General features: G+C 40.8%; 1 protein-coding gene across 1 annotated transcript in view; it reads left to right on the forward strand.

The window, feature by feature from the left end:
• Positions 1-14,610, forward strand: part of FAM135B (family with sequence similarity 135 member B) — a 138,392-nt gene that overhangs the window by 56,587 nt on the left and 67,195 nt on the right. The window contains exon 3 of the mRNA XM_026079884.1: positions 9,081-9,220. Coding sequence (XP_025935669.1) covers positions 9,081-9,220 — 140 coding nt within the window. The remainder of the gene's footprint in view (positions 1-9,080; positions 9,221-14,610) is intronic.

Here is a 14,610-nt window from a genome sequence, read left to right on the forward strand (position 1 = left end):
GGCAGAGCTGCTCTCCAGCAGGTCAACCCCCAACCTGTACTGCTGCATGGGGTTATTCTTCCCCAGGTGCAGGACCCTGCACTTGCCTTTGTTGAACTTCATGAGGTTCCTCTCCGCCCACCTCTCCAGCCTGTCCAGGTCTCTCTGAATGGCAGCACAGCCCTCTGGTGTATCGGCCACTCCTCCCAGTTTGGTATCAACAGCAAACCTGCTGAGGGTGGACTCTGTGCCTTCATCCAGGTCATTGATGAAGAAGCTGAACAAGACTGGACCCAGTACCGACCCCTGGGGGACACCGCTAGCTACAGGCTGCCAACTAGACTTTGCACCACCAAATTTTATGAATTTTGGCAACAGCAGAAGAAATTGAAAGTGAATAGATGTCACAGAAATTTAGAAATTAAGAATTTTATACCTATTTTTTAGAGACTCTGAACAAGACCCTTCTCTTCTTCTGATGCTAGGGAAGCTTCAGATGTCGAAGGCCAAAAGAAAGGCCTGCCCAAAGTGTGTGTCTGGATGGGAGAGGAAGGTAGTCAGGCACTTGTTAGATTTGTGTTAATGTTATGACAGTACCAGCTAGGAAGATGTGTGGCATAGAAATCACTGAGGATACGTGTAGGTGGGATACAGCTAGTCCAACCTGAGATACTAAAGACGTTATTATCTGTCCTTGTTTCTTAGCACCCTCCCCATTCAGCTGCAGTGACAGATCATGTGACTAATCTGCTTCAGGGCATGGTCCGCTATCTCCGTTCAAACAGACTTCTACAGTGATTTAGTATCAGATCACTCTACACTGAAGCAGGTTAGGAAAGATCACGTGAACTGCTGTCACAGTTTGGCTGTGTGGGTAGCAACATAAGGTTTGTAGGTAGGACGATCCCAGAACGCTTACAGCTCTTTCTCTAGTGAACGTGTCGCAATGCCCTTCATCTGTCTGTGCACGAGTGACCCGGGAGAATGAACCTGCCTACATTTGAAGGTATTGTAAGTCTCTGAGATTCACTTGTGTTGGGAACCCAACTGCAGAGACCACGATATGTTTCTTGTGGCTGTGAATTAACCTGAAATACAAATACTTAAGTGTACACCGTTATTCATAATGAATATTTAGAGTAAAGCTTTATCTACAACTACAATATCTTGGTTTCCCCGTGTTTTGAAGAACATCTCTTTCATTAAAACAAAGTCTAGCAGAACCTTGCATTTCCATTTCTTTGAACAGCAGAGTACTGTAATAATATTGTTTTTCTCAGATAGTAAGAGATATTCAAGAAGTTGCCAGTGATTGAGTAATTATCCTGTTTCCTGTGCTATAGTCATAAAGGCATTAAAAAGGCTAGATTTGAAGTTAGATCTGTTTTCCATATGGATTTTTTCCTGACTCCGTAATCACTGCCTGTACGTTTTAGACCTCTCACACAGTGCTTAATATGTGGCAGAGAGCTACTTCTGGAGAAGGCAAGATGTAAACCTAAACTCGTGTTTCAAAAAAGCTTGCTTCCATCACAGTGATATTCCCTGGAGCTGTAACTTTATATTTAGAATAAAAACATGTGCCTGTGGTAACTACACAGTAATCATGGCTAGATTGTCTTCGTCTACACTCTGTGTAGGGGATGGGACGTGATGCTATATCTCCAGCAGCAGAGTGSTTGGACTGAGCCATCACAATTCCTTCCCCCTTATTTAAAATAAAATTAGTAARTTATCTTGCCTATCTGTGATCAATTCTGGATTAGGAAATAGAGGACAGAGCCAGGGTAAATCCTGTCTCTGCTCTTTCTTCGTCAAACCCTGAAGTGAATTATAATAAAAGCCAAGCTAACTGGGGCATATAAGTATGGTGTTTTCCCCCAGTACTTCTCAGCAAGGCTGTAGCAGTCAAGTCCTACGAGATTAATAGAGAAGTTGTATAGAACAGAATTTGCTTCAAGGGAGGTTTTAATGTGTTTTCTCTGGAGAACACAGCTTTTTCACGTTTCATTTATGTCTCTTGCTCCTTGTTGTGTAGGGAAATTCTGCATTATTTAAGGTTATTCTTGGCAGCAAAGTAGTTGATTTTAAGATAAGCCAAGTACTTAGTTCCACGTTTTTATTCCTGTTTCTGCTATCTGTTAGAAACAGAGTTAAAAAATAATGCAAAAGTGATATAGTGTTGATCATTCCAGCTGGGCATATAAAGCTCTGTAGCTTTATAACTGAGAACTTCTTCCTTTCTAATTGTTGCTTTTTCTTCAGAAAAGCTCTAAAACATACTGCCTTTCACATATAGCTTTGAAAGTAGCCTTGTGTCATAGGAACGCTGCTTAGTGCAGGAGTTCTGTGTTAGGGGTTGTGTGATAAGGCATTTACATGTTTTAAAGTCCTGATGAAATAAATGYAAACCAGCATTTCTCAAAAATCAGATTATACTAAAGGTCTTGGGCAAATTGAGTCTCAGACCTGGATGTCTATTATCCTTGAAATGATTCGTTGCTTAGGTTTATTCCAGTTTTCTTTGGCAGTAACAGACCTCACAGGGAAGTACAATTGAAAATGTAATTATAGAAAGAATTTAGCTATCTAGGTTGGCGCATGCTAATCACCTACATGCCAAACAAATTGTGGAGTGCATAAAAAATGGACAACCCTATAGCTATCGAACAGCAAGGGTCCACATGACTTAGGTGGCTCTGGGGGAATCATTCATCATGAAATCTCAGCTATGCCAAGGCATTGCCAGTTCAAAGTTTCTCCTTGACAGAAATCAGAGGTTGAGGTATACGTGCGTCATTGTCAGTCGATTTTGTCAAGGTGAGTTTTTTGTTTGCTTGCTCCAGGAATTGTTATTGACACAGGGCAGCTCTGAAACTGCTCAAACCATTTTTGTAAAGAGAGAGAGAGAAAAAAAAAAAAAAAAAGAGTACATGATGGTTGGAAGGAAGGAGATGCAAAGGGAAGAAATGTCAGGCATGCTGAGAGCAGAGAAAGGAGATTAGAAGGGCTCAGAGTTGAAAAAGAGGGAAGTAGGATATCTGGAGAGGAAAATCAGGATGCCTGGCCAGAAGCATTTGGGGGAATGAGTGTTAGTCTATCTGGCGTGAGTCCTAGGATCTTGGGAAGGTGAAGGAGCTGTTCTGACCTGCAAAAGGTATCAGCATCTTTGATCACTTTTCACTGAAAACATTTTCTTCCTCTCCCCACATGAAGAAGGCTGGTGCTAGGGTATGGCAGGTGGAGGTAATACAAATGAGAACATTTGAAAATTAGGAAGTAGAAAGTTAAGAGGCCTGTTGGTGCTGTGCACCGGCTGAAGGGTGCTGCCAATCTGGCCAGACAATTGAGGGAACACATTCAGTTGACTCACCAGARTGTCATTCAAGGAGGTGGGCAAGGGGAACCCTACAGTAAGGAAAAACAGCTCTTCTGGTTTATCACACCCCTTCAAAGCACAGATAGATTACATTAGGTTACTAAAATAGATTCATTATCAACAACCACAAAATGCATCAAACTATATCTACTACAAAGAGGSAAAGCTATGGTTAAATGAGACTTGGTCAGTTCTTACATGTCTCTKTAGAGGACCCAGGTTTCTGGTGTTGTTCTTCAGGTCCTGGTACCTTTCCTTAAACACATTAGGCCAGACGTAGCCATTGTTTGCTTCTCTCTACTCTACTATCCCATTGCTTTTTATACATGCTTAGACATTAGGCAAAACTAACTTCTTCTACTCATTTTTGCACATCTGCCACAGACAGATARCCTTTGCTTCAAGTTCCTTTCTATTGGTGGTGGTCTTCAGAACAATGTAGTTGAAATTATAGCTAAATTAGYCTGAAGATAAGTAACACATTTTTTGTTTAGAGGTCACCTATTCATCAGCTGCTTCCTTGCAAGTTTATCTGCAGAGAAGTTTTTCAGGGGCCTCCAAGATAAAATAACAATGCCTCCCACTGATTCTTTAAAGTCATGAGTAGTTTGTGATGTGCTGGAAAAGCATTTAGGAATCTCCATCTATTTTCACTTCCAGGTGGAAAGATTAGGTATGCCAGAGTATATCTGGAAGAGCTTGCTAAGTCAGGTATGGATATGGTGAAAGAGTAGGGCATAATAAACTGATTGGTCTATACAGCCAGCCTATGATATGTGGGTGTAAAGGTGTGCGAGACTGCAAAGAACCTTTTCTCTTCATTTTTAACAYGACATTACTTAATAGTCTTTAAAGGGATTGCTAGGTGTGGTGGTAGGATGGCAATATATTTCCTGCAGAAGAAATAGAAAGAGAGGGAGGTGGATCAACAGGCTTTTCTCATTGCCTTAGAGGAATGGCTGTGGAGCACAGCTGTCCTGTTTGTTCTTGTGATGGTTCTTACAGCCCTGAAAGCTCTTGCACTTTCCAGATATTTCAGAGGTCAATCTCACCCAAAGAAGGTAAGTAGTAAATGGAATGGCCACTTAGGAAAATGAGGCAGGAAAACAGGAGTCCTTCTAGCTTAAGAGACATTGACAGTATCACAAATAAATCTCCTAACAAGGAAATTTACTTGAGCAAATTTCCGCTCAAGTACAGAGCAAAAGCTTCTTACTACAAAATTAGAGTTTCCTTGTTGAGTTCACCAAAGCTCAAGCATTAGAAGGCCTGGAATAAAGAGCTGCATAGACATCAGTACAGTCTTAGCTCCAGATCTCAACAAGGAGTGAGAGCTCCCAGCAGTTACTACATCTGTCTTCCCAGGATTACACATGACTACTGATCAGTGCAGGCATAGGGCAGAGCTGTTTGGATAACCGAGGTTATGTCAGAAAGAGATTTGKGAGGGCCTGTGATTTTAACCTTCTTTCTCACACCATCCTATTCTTTGCGCCAAAGGACAGAGGTGCATGTGTGTGCACAGGGCTACATCCACTACGTCTCCTTCCAGCAACYCTCTCTGAATAATGTCAGCAGTGGCAAATGCTAATCTTCTTGCCACTGAGTTTGTTAGCAGACRTGTCTGTGGGTTTAGAAAGAGGTGAGGGCTCAGTGTCAGAAAGTATCCTGGGAACAAGGTGCACAGTTTATAAAAGTTATCGGGATGATGATATTTTCATCGAGTAGACTAAAGAAGCATAAGTCTGGTGTAGTATCATTTCCCTTTAGTGAAAATAGTCCTAACACAGTCATATAGCCTGTTCACTGTATGTACTTGGAAGTGCAGAATACATCCTTGAGTGCTATTGCCATAAAGGACATTGTTCAAAGTTTAGGCTGTAGAGATACTCCCCTTCGGTAAATATTTCTTTACGTTTGCAAGTCTAAGTTTTGCTGAGTTCAGTATTCTGGGAGGACACAAGATACCAATGACCAATGATGTGAAGTTGGTTTTTTTTTAGTTATATGGAGAGGATGGTTCACATTCTGAATTAGGACTTCTGAAAGCTGAGTTTTGCTTTCAGTTTTGCCACAGGTAAAACTCTGCAGCTCAGTTTGCTATTGAGAGTAAAAGTGTGTTGTTTTAAAACATTTCTGATGTACAATGAAGAGTCATTAATTGGTATGCTTAAGGTGTTTATACATTGTGATAGCRGAGATAAATATAAATATTTATTTATATTACCGCTATATAGACAGTTATATAGACCAAAGCCATAAAAGAGCAAATATGTCAAAAGACAGAGTAATTACTTTGGATAGTTGCCTGGATATAAGAAGGCCAATAATTTTAAGAGTTCTGTTATGTAATTGCCTTCTCCATGAGTTAATCATGATACAGAYTGAGAAGAAGAAGAGAAAAAAGAAATTAAGTTCCTTCTTCTCCTCCTTTCACGCACACAACACTCAATGATTCTCATTTTTTTTTTCATTTTTTATGTCAAATTAATGAAAATGAAAGTGTCACATGGGGGAGGAGTGCACTTTATAAGAGCAACAATATAAACTGTGCCAAAAGAACAAAAAAACACAAGTTGGAACCACGTGTGGCAACAAAGTAAACTAGAAGCCTGGAAAGTCAGGTAACTGTGCAGGTGAATGGTCAAATCCAACTTCTTAAAGAATTGAGGCTCTTTGTTTTTCATACTACCCTACTTCTATTCTATTCTATTCTATTCTATTCTATTCTATTCTATTCTATTCTATTCTATTCTGTTCCGTTCCATTCCATTCCACTCCACTCCACTCTACTCTACTCTACTCCACTCTACTCTGCTCTTCTGTGAAGTATTAACAGTATTTGGAAGTGCTAAATCTCAGCTGAGCAGGAGCCCATCAACATCTCAGCTTCCATCAACAGCACTGATTCTAGCGGGAGAAACAGCCTAAGAAGTCCAGCATAGTTATCTTTACAGAGGTGTGCACATGTTCTAGCTAGGTGCTTGCGTTTGTATAGGGACGTTGCCATTCTCCTTCACCTAGAGGAGCAGGATGCCTGCATTGTAGTCAGCATTGTCCAGATACCTTCATACTGCTGAGCAATTTTCCTAGGGAACTCCTACCACAGCCTTATGTGATATTTAAGAGGAAAAGAAGCAGGCTGATGCCATTGAAATAGTCAGTGATGAGTTGTGTCAGTTTGAAGACCATCAGGCATTCATCTGCTGTAGGCCTTTGCAAAGGYAGATCTCTGCTTGAAACCGAGCAGTCTTTTGGCCCCGGGATATCATATCCACTTACACTGATTTGAGACATCCTGAAGCATTGTAGCATGTCTTTGGCTTTGACCTTCCCAACAAGAATAATGGCTCTTTATGCCACCTTGCAAATCTAGCTCCTAAAGTAATTACACACTAGCAGTGGTCTGTGCAGAGTGTGTTTGAAAAGAAAATGACATTAAACTTTCTATCTTCGAAGAGTACCAGTATATCAATATCCTAATCAAATAACATAAAGCTCCCTTTGTCTGCCAGATAGGAATAAGAATACATTATACCTCTAACATAATTTTCCCAGTGTCTCTAATATGATGAGGTTTAAATTAAAATAAATATGACTGCATGCTTTTAAAGAGATAATCAGGCTGAAACATTCTAATCTAACTGGTGTAACACGAGGAAGTAAATGTGTATTTATTTAGGCTGCCTGGACTTAAGCATAACTATTGTGCAGAATATGTGATGGGAAGACAATAGCAGGATGACACACTTGCGCTGATTCCAGGTGTGCTTGGTGTGCTTGGCAGAAGTCAGTAATAGAAAAATGCTTTGAATGCAGTTTGGATGTCAGCCCTATGGTCCTTCTAATTAATTAGCTCAAATCTTATTGCTATTTAATCAACTCTTTTTTCCCCCTGAATAGAACAGGATTTTTTAAGAAGGTGCGTCTTTGTCTGCATTATTCTGGTTCCAGCAGACAGACGCCACAAAACCTAATCATTGTAATGACAAAGCTCCATTCACTTCTCTATCAGGGCCTGTAGTGCTTTTTTTTAGCCCTGTATCTTTGTTTATTTTTTTCCCCCAAACAGACTTTACCTCTGAAAAACTTCAGTCCCCTGTCAGTCTCACCTCACCAACTTCTGATTGCAAATTATGTATGATTCTTGCATTGAAAAGAAATGCGGTAGCTTTTCGCACAGCAGAGTAAATATGTCATGATTTGAGATTCTTGACAAACCAGCAGTCTCTCAGACTTTCTGACCTGGACTTTTATCTTACCACAGCTCATGGGCTCAAAACAATTATGCAAAGGCCCAGATTCCCAGAGTACCTTCTGAGAAACCATCCCTCTTTTTAAAAAGCATGTACCTACTGACTTCCTGAGGAGGATCACAGATCTGTCTCTCTTTAAGGGACTGATGCTGGTACACCTTTTGTTTTAAGGTACATCTCGTCAGGAGTTGTAGATGTCTAGTTCCAATATGCCATTTGCTAGAGAATTGTATTTCAAAAGATCAGATTCCTACGGCACTAGATGCTGGAAAAAGATAAAACTGGCTCTGAGTAAATTTTGTAGGAAATTGTTGCTCTGAGGCAATGGAAGTATAATTAGCAAGGGATTCTGATTAACAGTCAGATACAACTTGAAAGTACCTGAACTCTTGGTGCCCAATTGTTCGTTAAATAGACAGACAGGCACTGCAGACTCTTCAGGAGAAATTCATTGTAGCAAATGTTGTTGTCTCCAATGTAGGTTTCTACAGCTAAGCAAGTCGCACTGTGTTACCTTTAGTGAAAGAAGAATTACTCAGTAAGCGGTGGACTTCAGGCTACAAATGGCCTCATTCTAAAGCATGCTCCCTCTTTTGGTCAGGTGAACAATACCTCAAACTCCTTAAGCTCCCGTTATAGCCAAAACAATTACCTCAGATATAGACACATGCACTGAAGGCGCCTAGAAGTTAGGAAGGATAAATCCCACCTTAGTTTATGTGAAATTAATTTGTGATGATGATATTGGCACACAGATGAAGCCATCGACTGTCTGAATTCAGTGTGCAGAAGCTTAGAGCTTTAGCTTTTGGGTTCCCTAGTTCAATCCCAATAGTATGGGCCAACTTGGCAACTCTCGCATGGGCTAAGGGCCTGAAGGAGCTCACAGGACTTCTGCAATTTGAAAAACGTGGCTACATTTTTCTTTTCCTGTATTTTAATTTAAGATGCCTCTTCATATCTGGGTTCTACCTTGGAGAAGTGCTATTGTCTATTGTTCCCCCACAAGTAGTAACTTCTGGAAGCACCAGAGATGACAAGAAAGCTCCCTTTTCTGAGAGATGTCCATTGCAGATAAAAGATGAAATTTCATAAATGCAGTCTGTGCTCATAAACACCCACAGTCCTCATGCTCCTGCRTAGCAAACCCCCCTAGAAGACATCAGATGCTCTAGCTCTCATTAGAAGTAAAGTTAGTAGGGTAAGTGCTGTCACAGGGTTAGCCATTCTCACTTTGAAATTCAGCCTGCCTGCTTCAGTTTAGCATTTACTTTCTTTAAATGCAATGTTTGGGAACCTACAACCCACAATAACAATCTGCTCCATTAACATTAATTATTGTGAATGCCAGTGTTTAATTACAAGTAGTAATAAAACTGTCCTAGATAATTCTGAAGTGAAAGTGTAGGAGAGAAAATAATCTCCCTGCAGAAATCACTTTGGTATTCTGTCTGTGTTTTGCGCAGGTGATTCCAGCCTTTGCTCAGCCTGTGTTCATGAAAACAATGTTTACAGCAGGATATTTCAGATCTTGTACAGGAACGAAGAAATCATTCTCAATGAATCAATGAACTTCAGAGTGCACCTGCTTCTGGATGGTGAAAGGGTGAGTTGTCTTGGGATGTACATGAAAAACACAAGGGCTGGGATTCATCTTACTTAACTTTAGGTTTCCATAATATAGATATCTCCAGGTGAAATGTCACTCTGGGATCCCCATAGAGTCACAGAACTGGCCAATGTAGCCAATGGAGGTGAGGGCATGGTTTATCTAACCAAACACCAACATCTGCATTAGGAGGAGATGAACCATGCTGTACCCACCATTGCATGTATTGCCTAGGGATGCCTGGGGGAGCTTGTTTAGGTGTAAATACCAACATTGCAAACACCTACATTTGGTCAGATAGATCCTATGTACTGTATCTCTTATGAACATAGTCCGAATCCTGGTGCCAGGCTTTCTAGTGGAATAAGAAGTTGAAACTTGAATATGGCAGCATATCAGAAATGCAAGTGTGTCAACCAGAATTCATCGTTTGTGCACTAGATCACTTGTTTTACACATCTGTGTAGATCTACCTCACCTGAGAAAACTGGGAGTCTTGCTAGGGCCACCTCATCCTCTGACCATCCATTACAGCTGTCTTCTCCTCCCCTCTCCTCGCTACTATTTCTTGTTCCAGCAATGACAGGACTGAGACCAAGCTACTCTGGCTTTTCCAACCAGAGCCACTCAAAGGTCTCCTCACCCTTGTCCTTAGTGCCCTTGATTCGAGGAGCGCAGGGCAGAGTTTCTGGAGCTGACTGTCCCCATAGCCCAAGTAAGACATCTACGGCTTATTTGCTCAGTCACGTGTCAGATAGAGGGGGTCCTATTGAGGTCTCGCTCCTCATTTTCCCATGTGGGGAGAGATTCTTTGTGGCATGGCACTCAAGGTCTGGTCCAGTGTGCCATCACTGTGCTTTGCCTGCACAAGGAGTAGCATGGAGTATATGGCGTTGGCACCATCTCTCAGTGATAATGAGAGGCACATGACATCACTTGTTCTTGCAAAATCAGCGTGCCATCAGCAACAGGTCCAGAAATGCAGCCAGTCTGGATCAAGTGCTGTATGTTTAACTTGGGCCCAGAGATGCTAGCCCGACTTTCCTTATATAACTTTGCATTTGATGAGGAAGAGATTTAAAATTTCTGTTTTGACTGCTTTCAACCCATACATACATACATGCATACATATATATGTATATGTATATATGTGTGTATATATATGTAGTATGTACACACACACACACACACACATATAAATATATAAATTAAAACAGCTGGGAAACTTAATTTAAGCTCATTTCACATGCTTCCCTTTCCCTCTCACTTTTTTCTTTTTTTTTTCACATACAGTGTCATCACTTTATTCCTCCCTAGAATTGTTGTTTTGTGCTTATACGAAAAATTAGTAAGTGCAAACCTATCAATATTCGTTAGAAGAATGTTCCAGCACAATTAATTGAAAATTAATTTTATCCTTCCGCAGTGGAACATCTCTGATTAAAAGTCCCTCCTCTCAAATTACAGCAATTTCTGCTGCACTGAGCAGGAATGATTTCTGATGATTTTTGTATTAATATTCAAGAAAGTTGTGCACCCCACAAAATGAAAAATAAAGATCCCATACGATTTCTTACAGCTAAAAATCATCCTGAATCCTAATGAGCTTTGCTCCTCTCAGTCTTCTTCACACAGGAGGACCCTTGGGAGAAGGACAGCTGCCTGATTCTGTACTTACAGAACGGTTTTACACAGAGAAAACTCCATTATCTTTGCTAAAGTTGCTTCTTATTTGCAGGGGAGAAGAGAAACAGGTTTGTTGGCCCCAGATGAGCTGCTGAAGGCACTCTAAAGAACTAAATGCAAAATAAAGGGTTGTAAAACCTTTTGTGTGTTGAACAGACCAGCACAATTCACTTCTGCTTAAGGTTCCCAGGTCTGTGTTTCCTGCTGCGGTATCTTGTCCTCCAAGACCTTACAAATTAGGTATAAACTTTATGTAATATAAAAGAGACCAAAATGTGTCACAGGGCACCATGCTCGAAAGAAACCTTACTGCATAAGCAGCTACTGTTCAGGGACTGTGTTGCATCTTTGTCACGTATCTCGTATGCTGGATGCGACTCTTGCCATGTGGTGTCGGGGAAATACTTAGAGGTCTGCAAAGGGTTCTTTCAAATATTACTCTGTTTACCCCTTGTCAACTTATTTAGCACACAATGGATCCCAGTCCTATTTGTTCCAGTTCTGTGCTATGCTGGTTTTTTTTTTTTGGTTGTGGTAAAGAATCGGCTCACCGCTTTTTCTGTAAGTGGAAGGTATGGTCAATGGACGAGGGATTTAGACTGGATAATGGAAGCGGTTGAGTTAATATGTTCTGTACGGTTTCTGCTCTCAGAGCTACAATTATCGAATATTACATCAGGTGAGCAGCCTGCTTTCTCCTCATGGTGCCGGGGTGGTTTCATTGACAGGACAGGTTGCTGTGATAGGCTCAGTGTAAAAAACATAGCAATGTGCATGCTCAGATTAGATTGTTTGCTACTGTTTTCTGTGTAACCTTAGATAAGGTTAAATAGGGAAATATATCTTATTTGGTCTGGCATTTTATGGAAAAAGCCTCAATTGTCAGTCTAGAAATGTTGCTGAGCACAACTTTCAGCATTCAAATGGTACTTTAAAACTCTGGTTTATTGGATCCCTTTTTCAGTAATATCCCGGAATGCAGCATTCTTTGAATGCCTAGGAAACAATGTTGCAGGGGTGAGGCAGCCTTTAGTATTACAAAGAAGTCTAATTTATTTTCATAAACTCTTGCTTTCATCCTTTTTAAAGAAGGAGCTCTGCTTTCATCAAGCAATAAAACAGGTATCTTGTCTCTCTCCTTGCTTGCTGGCTCCATTCGGGGACAATTTAGTAGTGGGGAGAGGACGCAGTGATGCACTCTGGGGTATCATGGCAGATTAGATTCTGTACTTTCCAGAGAAAATTCACTGAGATGGGACAGTCAGATCATTCAGTCTGACATCCCGGCTAAACTGTTAAATATTATCCCACCAGGTTGTAACAAGGCTGGAAACTTTGGTTGCAACTCTAATGTCAGTCCTTAAAAGTTAAACCAAGGGAGTAAATACGTGTGAAAGCCTGAGGGCTAGGAGACACCAGCACCAGGAATCTGGTGGGTGTACCTCCAGATGCTCCCAGCAATGCATGCCTTGCTGCATGAAGAGGGGAAACTGCTTTTCTTTCCCATTTCTCTCCACGCCACCTTGCTTGCCGAGCTGACTGTACGAAAAAACCTTTCCTCCTGGTCCCCAACCTGCTAATCAGTCTGACTTTCAGAGAGTGACTAAAGAGCAAGTCATTCGTCCCAGAGAATTCTCTGCGCTGGCCCTTTCACCTTGTCTTCAGCAATGACATCCTGCTGAAAATTATTCCTGGCAGAGGGCCGAGGAAAGGGTGGGAAAACCCTTCCTGAGTGTTTCAGGTGATTGGTTGTAAACTTGAAAAATTAGATTTCAAAACGGAAACGATGCACTTAATTCCAGGTTGGTGCAATACAAAGAGGAGTAGTTTGTGTTGCAGCTCGAAACACTWTTTATTGAATGAATACCAAACCACGTCTAATAAAAAAGCATTTCCCTACCAGTGCATTCCTTTGGCGAGAGAGGGAGAGGTTAGAAAACGGGACCCAGAGGCTGAATGCTGGACTGCACCATCTGGAGAATCGCGTGGGCTCCCAGGGGGATATGGGATCTTTCCAAACAAGTTCTGAGGGCTAAGGTGGGAGCACTGGGGAAATGTAGGCACACCACAGCGATGGAGAACTGAAAACTGAATTTACAGACTTTATCTTCCACAAGGCACAAGATGATGCTACAAGAAAATACAGGGCAACGTTAAACTGATGCAAAACTGAAGAGTTAATTATACTGGAAACAACAAAATCAATTTCAGCCCTGCTTGATTTTATTAAAAAAATCAGAATCAATGTACTATTGACTCTATGTACTATAGTACTCTGTACTATTTCAAAATAAGTTTTCAAAATTTCTGTTCAGAACTGTCTTTACTCTTTTTTTTTTTTTTTTTTTTACTGGAGACAAGATCAGCATGTGAAATACAATAGCATTTTCCAGAGGTCAGATGTTCTGAATTTCAATACTTACTTCTGTTTGGGAGTATAGAATATTACAGAACTGAATAATGTTCCTTGTTTAGTATGCATGTATTTGCTAAGAGATATCTTTGTGTTTTCCTTCATGAGTTATGATTCTAATCATTAACACAACTGAGTAGTCAAAGAACTGTGTAGAAACCACTCAAAGACCCTTCACAGTGTATCTAGAAAAGCCACTGTTTGGCTTAAACAGTCAAATACTGATTGACATTCCAGAGGAATTTTTCAGGTCCTAGGTAGCTTGGTCTGAAACTCTAAATCTTTTCTCCAGATTTTGAGAGAGTGAAAAAAAAACCCCAATCTAATAGTCTATCAGAGTGCTGGAAAATTACATAGTCTGCAAACGATAACTGTGAAAAACGCCATACTAATTCCAGTAGTGATAAAAGAAGTAACCGAATTTCAGTTAAGGAAGATACTATTTCATATTAGGGACTGAGGAATGGTAGAAATGTCTGTGTCTTTTCTGTATGAGCTCTGGAGAGGCCATTTCAATTTTTTCCCTCTAAAGGATCCTATGCACCTGTGGCTCTAATAAGTGAAAAAAGTAAAACACAGGGAAGTTCAGCAGGAATCAAAGCTGTACAGAAACATGTGGCATAAAATTACCGTACATCATTCTGCCGTGTCTGACAGATGGATAACCCGCGAGGTAGGGTGCTCTCCTGGAGAAGAGAGATGTAGATACTCGAACGATGCATAAGACTACTAATGTTTGCATCTCTCTCTATTTTCTCATGAAGAGTCCAGTGATTATCGAACCACCTTTTAATTTTCACTTGCCTTAATACTTACGTGTCCAATCTACGAAGGAAAACATCTGCTCATTGCCTCAAGGTGTTTTGTGCTGGTGTCACTAGCCGTCTGGCTCTGAAGCTACTGAACTTGCTTAAGCTCAGGCTGATTTCACTGACACTGGCAGGTGCTCAGAATTACACAGGCTCAGCCCCAAAATTTTATCCCCTCTGTCGGTGGATGAGGTTTGCTTTGACTGAAGCACCATGTTTCTGTTGAATTCCTAGTTTAAATTCAGCCTGCAGCTTCAGTAATGATTATTTCTTTTGCAACTGCCAGCAACCGTGATTTTTAGTGACAACAACTCATTAAAAAGGAAAAAGTCTTTTAAAGTCTTTTTTTTTTTTTGAGAGAGAGAGAGAAAAATACTTCCAGATGTTTCCAGACAAACACAAAAGAGAAAGCACGTATTCAGTAAGCAGAGGCTGGATTTTTCTCTTCACATCTCAGTGCTTGTGATCATGCCAAAAGA

This window comes from Apteryx rowi, unplaced genomic scaffold (assembly GCF_003343035.1).
Source record: "Apteryx rowi isolate R43461 unplaced genomic scaffold, aptRow1 scaffold_500, whole genome shotgun sequence".
Lineage (NCBI taxonomy): Eukaryota > Metazoa > Chordata > Aves > Apterygiformes > Apterygidae > Apteryx > Apteryx rowi.